Raw genomic sequence first — 11,809 nt, 5'->3', positions numbered from 1 at the left:
TGGGAAGGTAAGCTTTTCGAGTATAAAAATCTTACCTCGCGTGACTGCGGCCTTTCATTTGTTCCAGCGGCGGGAGTCCGGGAGAAAGCTCTGAAGGCAGCCTGCGAAGGTAAGCTTTTCGAGTATAAAAGTCTTACCTCGCGTGACTGTGGCCTTTCAGTTGTTTCAGCGGTGGGAGTCCGGGAGGAAGCGCGAGGGCAGCCTGGGAAGGTAAGCTTCCACCCAAGAAATTAGGCAGTTAACTAATACCCGAGACACTACACGCGTACTACACTACACTACCCTTCCACCTCCTCTAACCTAGTAATAACGACTAAGTGTGGTGAGCAGGGAAGCATTTGCATTTTTTTTCCTCATCTCTGTTATCTTTTGGGGTGGTCACCTAGACACCAAATGCTCAGGGAGTGGGTCGGAAGGCAAAGCCGGAGACTGTTTGAGTATATAACGGAGTAAACTTACTGGTGCAGAAAACACTGCAAAACTAAAAAAAAACTGATTAATTTTAAATAATTAACTAAGTAGAGATGGCAGGCCAGGTGATGTGTTGTAGCTGTATGATGTGGGAGCTAGCTGATCCCATTGAGAACGGCAGTGACCACATCTGCAGCAAGTGTTGGCTCAAAATTGATGAGCTGGAATCCGAACTCCAAACACTGCGGCACATCCGGGAGGGGGAGAAATACCTGGATGCTGTGTTCCAGGAGGCAGTCACACCTGGTAGATTAACTAATGTTAATTCGATTGGTGGGCAGGGACAGCAGTGCGTGACTGCGAGTGAGGCAGGTAGAGGGACCCTGCAGACAGAAACACAGGAGCCGCAGCCCTTGGCATTTTCCCACAGGTATGAGGCACTTGCTCCCTGCGTGGATGAGGAACAGAGCTGCAGGAAGGATGAGTCAACTGACCATGGCACCATGGTCCAGGAGGCCATTCAAGAGGGGGGAGCAAAAACACAGATTGTAGTTGTAGGGGATTCCATCATCAGGGGGATAGACAGTATCCTTTGCGAGCAGGATAGAGAATCCCCCATGGTGTGTTGCCTGCCTGGTGCCAGGGTGTGAGACATCTCTGACCAGCTTGAGAGGATACTGGAGAGGGAGGGGGGGGATCCAGTTGTTGTGGTCCACGTAGGTACCAACAACATAGGCAGGACTAGGAAAAAAGACCTGTTTCGGGATTATGTAAAGCCAGGAACAAAATTAAAAACCAGGTCTTCAAGGGTCATAATCTCTGGATTGCTGCCCGAGCCACATGCAAATTGGCATAGGGAGGCGAGGATCTGGGAAGTAAACACGTGGCTAAAAGAGTGGTGTGGGAAAGAGGGTTTCCTTTTCATGGGGCACTGGCATCAGTTCTGGGACAGGAGGGATCCATATCGCTGGGATGGACTCCACCTGAACAGGGCTGGGTCCAGTGTTCTGTCGAAAAGGGTAAATAAGGTGATTAATAGGACTTTAAACTAGTAAGTAGGGGGGAAGGGAGAAGTGAGCGTAGAGGGAGAATAACAATTAATGTAAGGCAAAGCAGCAGGTTAGCAGGTGATGAGGAAGCTTCAACTCCATTGAAAATTAGGAAAAAAGTTAAAGGGAAGGAGAACTCAAGAGTTGTTAGTAGTAGAGGTAGTAGGACCCAAAAAGGTGCAAAAACTGGCATAAGGGCACTTTATCTGAATGCTCAGAGCATTCGAAACAAGGTGGATGAGTTGACGGTGCAAATCATGGCAAATGGGTATGATTTAGTGGCCATTACAGAGACATGGTTACAGGATGGTCATGACTGGGAGTTAACTATCCAGGGGATCTGGGAGTTAACTGTTCGGAAGGACAGACAGGAAGGTAAGGGAGGTGGTGTTGCTCTGATTTTTAAGGATGATATCAGGGTGGTAGTGAGAGATGATATAGGTTCAACTGAACAAAACGTTGAATCCATCTGGGTGGAAATTAGGAATAGCAGAGGGAAGAAGTCACTGTTAGGTGTGGTCTATAGGCCACCAAATAATGACATCGTGCTGGGGCAGGCAATAAACATAGAAATAGCTAATGCATGTAAAAATGGTACAGCAATTATCATGGGGGATTTTAATCTACATATCGATTGGTCAAACCAGGTCGGTCATGGCAGCCTTGAGGAGGGGTTCATAGAATGCATCCGCGATAATTTCCTTGAACAATATGTAATGGAACCTGTGAGGGAGCAAGCTATCCTAGATCTAGTCCTGTGTAATGAGACAGGAATAATTAATGATCTCACAGTTAGGGATCCTCTCAGAAGGAGCGATCACAGTATGATCGAATTTAAAATACAGATGGAGCGTGAGTAGATTAAATCCAGTACCTATGTCCTGAAGCAATGAGGGAGGAGTTAGCTAGGCTAGACTTGGAGCAAAAACTTTATGGTGGGTCAATTGAGGAATAGTGGAGGACTTTCAAAACGATTTTTCACAGTGCTCAGCAGAAGTATATTCTAGTGATAAGGAAGAACTGTAGGAAAAGAGAGAGCCAGCCATGGATGTCTAAGGAAATAAAGGAAAGTATCAGATTGAAAAAAAACACATACAAAAAAGCAAAGAGTAGTGGGTAACTAATAGACTGGGAAATCTTTAAAGGCCAACAGAAGGCCACAAAAAAAGTTATAAAGAAAAGTAAGATAGATTATGAGAGTAAACTAGCTCAGAATATAAAAACAGGCAGCAAAAGTTTCTATAAATATGTAAATCGTAAAAGAGTGGCGAAGGTAAACATTGGTCCTTTAGAGGATGAGAAGGCCGATTTAATAACTGGGAATGAGGAAATAGCCGAGACATTAAACAGTTATTTTGTGTCGGTCTTCACAGTGGAAGATGCAAATAACATCCCGAAAACTAATAGCAAGAAGGTTATAGCAGGCGAGGACCTCGAAACTATCATTATCACTAAGGAGGCAGTGCTGGACAAGCTAATGGGGCTAAAGGTAGACAAGTCCCCTGGCCCTGATGAAATGCATCCCAGGGTACTAAAAGAGGTGATGGGAGAAATAGCAAATGCACTAGTAATTATTTACCAAAATTCACTGGATGCTGGGGTGGTTCCCGCAGATTGGAAAACAGCCAATGTGACGCCACTGTTTAAAAGAGGAAGTCGACAAAAAGCAGGTAACTATAGGCCAGTTAGCTTAACTTCGGTAGTAGGGAAAATGCTTGAATCTATCATTAAGGAAGAAATAGCAAGACATCTGGATATAAATTGTCCCATTGGAAACACGCAGCATGGGTTCATGAAAGGTAGGTCATGTTTAACTAATTTGGTGGAATTCTTTGAGGATGTTACTTGCGTGGTGGACAATGGGGAACCTGTGGATGTGGTGTATCTGGATTTCCAGAAGGCATTTGACAAGGTGCCACACCAAAGGCTGCTACATAAGATAAAATTCCACGGTATCACAGGTAATGTATTGGCATGGATAGAGGATTGGTTGACCAGTAGAAAGCAAAGAGTAGGGGTAAATGGGTGTTTTTCTCGTTGGCGGTCAGTGGCTAGTGGTGTGCCTCAGGGATCAGTGTTGCGACTGCAATTGTTTACAATTTACATAGATGATTTGGAGTTGGGGACTAAATGTGGTGTGTCAAAATTTGCAGATGACACTAAGGTGAGTGGTAGAGCAAAGTGTGCAGAAGACACCTGAAAGTCTGCAGAGGGATATAGATAGTCTAAGTGAGTGGGCAAAGGTCTGGCAGATGGAGTACAATGTTGATAAGTGTGAGGTCATCCATTTTGGTAGGAATAACAGCAAAATGGACTATGTTTTAAATGGTAAAAAATTGCAGCATGCTGCTGTGCAGAGAGACTTGGGAGTCCTTGTGCTTGAATCGCCAGAAGTAGGATTGCGGGTGCAGCAGGTAATTAAAAAGGCAAATGGAATTTTGTCTGCCATTGCTCGAGGGATGGAGTTTAAAAACAGGGAGGCTATGCTGCAGCTGTATCGAATCCTGGTGAGGCCGCACCTGGAGTACTGTGTGCAGTTTTGGTCTCCTTACTTGAGAAGAGATATACTAGCACTAGAGGGGGTGCAGAGGAGATTCACTCGGTTGATTCCAGAGTTGAGAGGGTTGGATTATGAGGAGAGACTGAGTAGATTGGGATTGTACTCATTGGAATTCAGAAGAATGAGGGGAGATCTTATAGAAACATATAAGATTATGAAGGGTAGATAAGGTGGAGGCAAGGAGGTTGTTTACGCTAGCAGGTGAAACTAGGACTAGAGGGCATCGCCTCAAAATAAAGGGAAGCAGATATAGGACTGAGGTCAGGAGGAACTTCTTCACCCAAAGGGTTGTGAATCTGTGGAATTCCCTGCCCAGTGAAGCGGTTGAAGCTACCTGGCTGAATGTTTTTAAGGCAAGGCTAGATAAATTTTTGAACAGTAAAGGAATTAAGGGTTATGGTGAGTGGGCGGGTAAGTGGAGCTGAGTCTCAAAAAGATCTGCTATGATCTTATTAAATGGTGGGGCAGGCTCGAGGGACCAGATGGCCTACTCCTGCTCCTAGTTCTTATGTTCTTTTGTTCTTTGTCTAACTTGTTCGTTACGTCCTCAAACAATTCTAACGGATTTGTTAGGTATGACCTCCCCTTGAAGCAAGATTCTGCGATTGCATGGGAATGTGCTGTGCTGGGGTGCGGGTTGGGTTGGAAAGTTGATTGGACCCCAGCTGCCACTGAGAGAATGGTTCCTATAGAAGTCTGACATTAGAGGTAAGGGGAAGATGTCTTGGGGGATGGTATTTTGCTGGAGGAGGTGGAAATGACAGAGGATGATCCTTTGAAGGCGAAGACTTGAGGATTGGAAAGTGAGAACAATGGGAGTCCTATCCCTGTTCTGGGAAGGAATGGAAGAGGTGAGGGGAGAAACATGGGAAATTGTTTGGACATGGCTGAGTATTCTTTGCAGGATGCAGGGTGTGAGGAAGAATTTCTTATTAATGACAAGTCTAGTTGTTTTCAAAGATTATAGGAATAACGTTTGCTGAGGATGTAATAAGTACTGGTTGTTAATTATCAACCATCAGTCCTTGATCTTAGCTGACCACTCCAAGGGAGGTAAAGCAAACCCACTTTGCGAGTTTCAACTTTCAGAGCTCACGGACACTTTCTAGTAGCTAGGAGCATGGAATGGCCTCAGACTGCAGAGCTTAAAGAAAGAAAGAGCAGTTGGAAATAGAGCAGATAAATAAGTACACTCCAGTTCATTCGTCATGGCTCTTTTAAAACTAAGGATCCAAAGAAAACCCTTAAATATAATAAATGTCACCTTAATTGTCTAGGACCATTTTTTAGGTTTGATTTTAAATCAATTTCATAAGATTTACTTCATTAGTGGGATTGAGAATGGTACTGAGTATGGCGTTAAGAAGCCTGATGAAACTAAGGACAGTGGGGAGTGGCATTATTGCTGGACTGTTAATGCAGAGATCCAGGTAATGTTCTGGGGACCTGGGTTTGAATCCCACCACGGCAGATGGTAGAAATTGAATTCATTAAAAATCAGGAATTAGGAATCTAATGATGACCATGAATCCATTGCTGATTGTTGGAAAAACCCATCTGGTTCAGTAATGTCCTTTAGGGAGGGAAACTGCCATCCTTACCTCGTCTGGCCTATGTGATTCCAGATCCACAATAATGTGGTTGACTCTTAAACTGCCCTCTGGGCAATTAGGGATGTGCAATGAATGCTGGCCTAGCCAGCAATGCCTACATCCCATGAATGAATAAAAAAGAAACTGCTTTGGTTGGAATTATAGCACAAGGAAAATGATTGTGGGTAAATCATCTCAATCTCAGGGTATCACTAAATAAGTTTCTTAATAGATATTTTGAGAGCAACCTGTTCAGAGATATTATTTTATACCTCTGGAGCTGGTGGAACATGAATCTGGGCCTACAGTTCCTCAAGGTCGTGTCCTAGGTCCAATCATCTTCAACTGCTTCATCCTTATCTTCTGTCTTTCATGAAATTAGAAGTGGGGATGATTCACAACTCCTGAGAGACTGAAAAAGTGTTCGTATGTTACAAGATCTGGACAACGATAATCATTGAACTCACTACTACCAACATTCTTGTGTCTACCATTGAGTGGAAACTGAACTGGAAGAGCCATATACATTTTGTGGCCACAAGGACAGGTCAGAGGCAAGAAATCTTGTGGCAAGAAATTCATCTCCTCACTCACTAAAGCCTGTCCACTGTTGACAAGGCAAAAATCAGTAATGTGATGGGATACAATCCAACATTCATTTCCTCCATCTATGACAGATAATGGCAGAAGTTTGTACCACCTACAAGATTCACTGCAGCAGCTCACCAAGGCTAATATAGCAGCATCTTCTGAAACCACAACTTGCACCATTGAGAAGGATGAGGGCAGTAAATTACTGGGAACTCAGCTCCAACAACCAGCAAGTTCACCTCCACACACCATCCTGAGTTGAAATTATATTACCACTCCTTCACTGTTTCTGGCTCAGAATTCTGGAGTGCCCTCCCTAACAACACGGTGCCTGTACCTAAATCCCAAAGGCTGCAGTGATTCAACAAGGCAGCTCACCATCAATCTCTCAAAGGCAGTTCGGTTTGGGCAAAAATGAATGGTCCAGCCAATATGTCTCCACATTCCACAAACAAATAACTGAAAAAGAAAACATGATTAATGTGTGCAATTGACCTTTTGGATTAAAATTCATAAATTCATAGTCATACAGCATAGAAACAGCCCCTTCTATCCAACTAGTCCATGTTGACCATGTTCCCAAACTAAACTCATCCCACCTGCCTGCATTTGGCTCTTATCCCTCCAAACCTTACCTATTCATGTACTTATCCAAGTGTCATATAAAAGTTGTAACTGTACCTGCATCCATCATTTCTTCTGGCAGTTCATTCTATACACTAACCACTCTCTGTGTTAAAAAGTTATCCCTCATGTCCTTTTTGAATCTTTCCCCTCTCACCTTAAAAACACACCTTCTACTTATGACCTCCTCAACCTTAGGGAAAAGACATTTGCTATTCACCTTATCTATACCCTTCATGATTTTATAAACCTGCATAAGTCCACCCCTCAACCTCCTACACTCCAGCGAAAGAAGTCTCACCTATCCAGCCTGTTTTTATAACTCAAACCCTCCATTCCTGGACACATCCTGGTAAATCTTTTCTGAGTCCTCTCCAGCTTAATAATATCTTTCCTATAACAGGACGACCAGAACTACACACAGTACTCCAGAAAAGGCCTCACCAACGTCCCAAACAACCTCAACATGACGTCCCAACTCCCATAGTCAAAGAAAAACCGAAAAAACTGCGGATGCTGTAAATCAGGACCAAAAACAAAGTTGCTGTAAAAGCTCAACAGGTCTGGCAGCATCAAATTTCAAAGAAGTATGTCCCTAGGTCTCTGTGTTCTACACCACTACCCAGGACCCTACTATTAATATGTATTAGTATAATTGCCCTTGATTGTTTTGCCAAAATGCAATAACTCACATTTATCCAAATCAAACTGCACCTGCCACTCCTCAGCCCATTTACCCAATTGAACAAGATCTCTTTTTAATCTTAGATAACTTTCTTCACTGTCCACTACACCACCAACTTTGGTGTCATGCACAAACTTACTAACTGTGCCTCCTATGTTGTCATGAAAATCATTTATGTAAATGATGAACATCTAGCACAAAGACTAAAAGGATACAAACCAAGGATTGCCAGACTTGATTCCCGATCTTAATTGAGATAGTAAATCTCATTTGGAGAATGCAGAGGCCCTAAAGTTAAGGTCAGCATTCCTAGACTAAAGACAGTGAAAAAACATTAAAGGCTATTTCTCCTGATTGCCACCATGGACTGCTCTCGGAAGAGCATACGTGTGAATATTTCTATTATTGTGGTGTCAGTTGGCGGGATCATTTGAAGTGTTTCGGTCTACGTTCATAGTTGTGGGAGTACTTGTGTTTGTGTAATTGTTACCCTATCAATATTAATATCTTCAGAATAGAGATAAGAGAAACTTGAAGGAATGGAAGGAAAACAACGTGTGACAAGTAATATATTCACAGTGTGTTTGCAAAATCTCTCTGGCGGATGGTGGGGAGGGGAATGGGAGAGCGGTTATATTTACCTATCACTTCATATTTTAATTGACATTTTCTCGAGTATTTGTGAACTATGAAAGGTATCCGAGTATATATTTTGTGTCTGCTGAGCCAGCCATTGCAGCATGCCATTGTCCAGAGATTAAAAGATATTTGCCTCATCGATACATTGCAGGGACACTGCACCCCGAATAAAATGTCTCTTGGTTTCACATGCTTTAAACTGAAGACTTACCTTCGGAAAGGCTATATATTGTTTGTTATTCAAACAAAAACAGTAATTTCTGAAAGAACTAAGCAGGTCCGGCAGCATCTATGAAGAGAAAACAGAGTTCATGTTTTAAGTTCAGTGACCCTTCACAGATGCTGCTAGACCTTCTGAGTTTTTCCAGTAATTTCTGTTTCTGTTTGTTTCAGCTCCCCAGCATCTGCAGTTCTTTGTTTTACAATAGTATTATACCTTTTATATTTGTGTTCCATTAGAAGTATGTGATTATGTGTTTTTGTATATTAATGTATGCACTACACCTAATGCATTGCAATACATTTTAATGTGTTTGAAAACATTTAATATAAATGGGTGATGTTTGAAATGCCAGGTAATCAGTGGTGTGTGTGCTGTGCAACGTTTGATGTTATGGAGACTTCAATGCTGCATTATAATAAATTAGTATATCTTAACAAAAACAAATCTTTCTCCTGGCACTACGTCTGTTTTTTGTTACAACAGCATGCAAATGCTGTCATGATTTACTTCTCCTGCTAATAACACAATTCAACTCTTCTACTGTTGGAAAACTGTGCTATTTTGGAGATATTGTGGCACCTGGTCAGAGTATTGCAACTGATTTTGGTACTAGGAAATTATGTAATTATTAATTTTGGTTACTTAGTTCATAAAGTGGCTTAATCCATGAGTGTATAGGATTGATATCACTGAAAAGAAGTTATGGTATACATGGGAATTAGTGTTTAAGCATTTACGGATTTATAAGAATGCTAGACAAATTCACTTCATCAGGCGCCGTAACACAGTTGATTCTCTGAGTGTTTTATAGAGTTAATTTTCAGAAGTCAGGTGTGCATTGTAACGAGTAAGATTCATCTGTCAGAGATAACAGCATGCCACAGGAAAAATTTGGTTTGGAAATTGCAGCATAAAACCGGACTTGAAATGAGTATTTTATTCTTGTCTCTTACTCCCTTTGATCAGTGTTACATTGCATTTTATTTTTTGTTGTTACTGATTGTTATAGGAGGAATGCACTGAAGATCAAGCCTCACTATTCCATGAGTTGCATCATTAGTATAATTTTTTGATTGAATCTACAAAATGGCCAATTATTTTTCTTTGGTACTGCTGTCCAGAATAAAAGAGACTTTCACATGGCTTCTTTAACAAACTCAAAATAACTCATATTATTAAAGAAATGTGATTACTGTAATTTTTTTCCCTAAATTATATCCCTTAAATTCAAACACAGGGATACTTACACAATCCAAAAAGCCAACCAGAAGTGATGTTTTTAAAAATAGGAGAAAAATAAAACACCCCTATTAGCCAAACATCTGAAAACAAAGGATAGAATGTGCTAAATGTCCCTCGATACTGTAGTGAATGTAACAAGTCATACAATATGAGTTCCCTGATTAGGGCTGTTAATCTGGTCCAGTCAGGGAGACCTGGCTGACAGATAAGAACAGGACTGTCAGACATCCTGTTCACTCCGAGAGCTGGCTCTGAGCGAGCTGAATGAATGTTATGGACTCTCCGCATGTAAATGAAGGGTGACTTAGTGATGGGATACCAGCCTCGTGGAGTTATTTCAGTGGTAATGAAACAAACCCATGTTCCTGAAGAAATTCCATTGCAACAGTCGATTTTGAGTTGGGTGAGCATTTCTGGCATCGTTTATTTGGACTAGTTCAATTCAGCTGTCGAAGACTGGGACCAATATGTGGAGAGAATGTGTTATATTTTCTGGGCAAATGACATTGGGGCAGATGAAAAGCAACGAGTAATTCTCCTGACAGCTTATGGACCCGCAGCTTTTTCGGTTATTGGGAGCCTTACTTTCCTTGAGCCACCAGATACTAAAACCTTTCAAGAGTTGATGGATTTAGTCAAGGAATATTATGACCCCAAGCCTCCTCTTGGAGCTGCTGTTGTTTTTACTTGGCAATTCGAGAACCAGCGGAATCCGGATTCGGATTTTTGATTAGGTTAAGATGACAGGCAGAGGCATGTGACTTTGGTTTAACCGTTAATGTGATGCTGAGAGACTGTATGATATGTGGGGTTAATGATGCAACCATGGAAAAGTGCCTAGTATCTGAAGCCCATCTGGACTTCGAACAAGCACCACAACTGGCTTTATCATGGAAAATGCGGCAAGTGGAGCATATGAATTGCAGGGTATTCCAATGAAAGTGGACACCCTTGCCAGTCCGACTGAACTTGGGGAGCACCTCTTGAGTGAATGCAATTGCATAGCAGCACTCAGGACATGTCCTAAACAGTTGGATTCTAAGTCAGCAAAACCCAAAACAAAGTCAAGCCTTAGTCAAATGGTTAAAATTTTCTTCAGGATTCGGGCTGGTAAGTCATTGCACTTACTGATATGTAGACTCAAGACAGCACAAGAAGCCCACTAGATCTAAACTGAGTCAGAGAACTCTAAGGCTGGTATCCAGGATAATGCACACCCTGGAAAGTTCACCTACATCTGGTTTGGAACAGTTAAATTGCATAGTAGCATCCAAATCAGAACCAATCAATATGAATGTCTGGTTAAATGGTAACCCAGTTCTAATGCGGTTTGATACTAGCGCAGCTGTTTCAATGATCACAAAACCAGTGTTTACCAAAATTCGGTTTGGACTCTAACCCTTAAGTTTGCACGAGACCTTGGCTAGACTGAGAACCTATTCCAGGGAATCTTTACAGATTAAGGGTACAATTTCGGTTCCGGTCTCTTAGGAGAAGCTGCTGGTTCAGTTACCACTGATTGTCGTAAAAGGCTCAGGCCCAAACTTGATGGGACAAAATTGTCGCGAAAGATTCACCTCAATTGGCTCAATGTTTTTCAATTAGAAAATGAGTGCCTGAGTGAAGTCCTAATTAAATACCTGGAAGTTTTTTAGGAAGGTCTACCAAGGCCACCTTGTGTGTTGACAAGGAAGCAATTCCGTGATTCTGCAAAGCCTGCCAAGTTCCATTTGTCTTACTGGCAAAAGTAGAGGCAGAAATCAGGTTAAAAACAAAGGAATCATCATACCAGTCCAGTTTGTGGAATGGGCAGCACTGGTCATACCGATTGTAAAGCCCGATGGTTTGGTTTGTCTTTGTGGGGATTTTAAACAAACAGTAAACCATTCTTCGCAGCTGAATGAATACTCAATTCCTCATATAGAGGATTTATACGCAAAGCTGGCAGGGGTGCTGTCCTTCACGAAGCTGGACATGAGTCATGAGTACTTGCAATTGTGGTTGGATGAGGATTGGCAGAAGTATGCTACAGTGAATACCCGTAAGGGTTTATACCAATGTACAAGACTGCCGTTTGGGGTATTATAAGCTTGTGCAATTTTTCAGGGAACAATGGAGAACATTTACAAGGTCTACCCCAGTCACCATTTATCTAGATGATGAGAACAGGGAAGATGAATAAGGAGCACTTAG

General features: G+C 42.0%; 1 protein-coding gene across 2 annotated transcripts in view; it reads left to right on the top strand.

Annotated features, from left to right (window-relative positions):
* The window catches only part of LOC125482850 (centlein-like), a 59,198-nt gene extending 49,706 nt beyond the window's left edge, over positions 1 to 9,492 (top strand). Inside the window, exon 4 of one of the 2 annotated variants that reach the window (XR_007261827.1) lies at positions 5,995 to 6,800. Coding sequence is in view for 1 of the 2 variants with exons in the window: in XM_048595426.1 (XP_048451383.1) it covers positions 9,384 to 9,447 (64 nt within the window). In the remaining variant the exon portion in view is untranslated. Of the gene's footprint in view, positions 1 to 5,994; positions 6,801 to 9,383 lie in introns of those variants that run through there. The other variant, XM_048595426.1, reaches the window with a different exon arrangement.
* Positions 9,493 to 11,809: the final 2,317 nt, after the last annotated feature.

The sequence above is a fragment of the Rhincodon typus genome, chromosome 3, assembly GCF_021869965.1.
Source record: "Rhincodon typus isolate 14 chromosome 3, sRhiTyp1.1, whole genome shotgun sequence".
Lineage (NCBI taxonomy): Eukaryota > Metazoa > Chordata > Chondrichthyes > Orectolobiformes > Rhincodontidae > Rhincodon > Rhincodon typus.
Note: the sequence above shows the minus strand (reverse complement) of the source record. Positions and strands in the feature narration are given on the sequence as shown.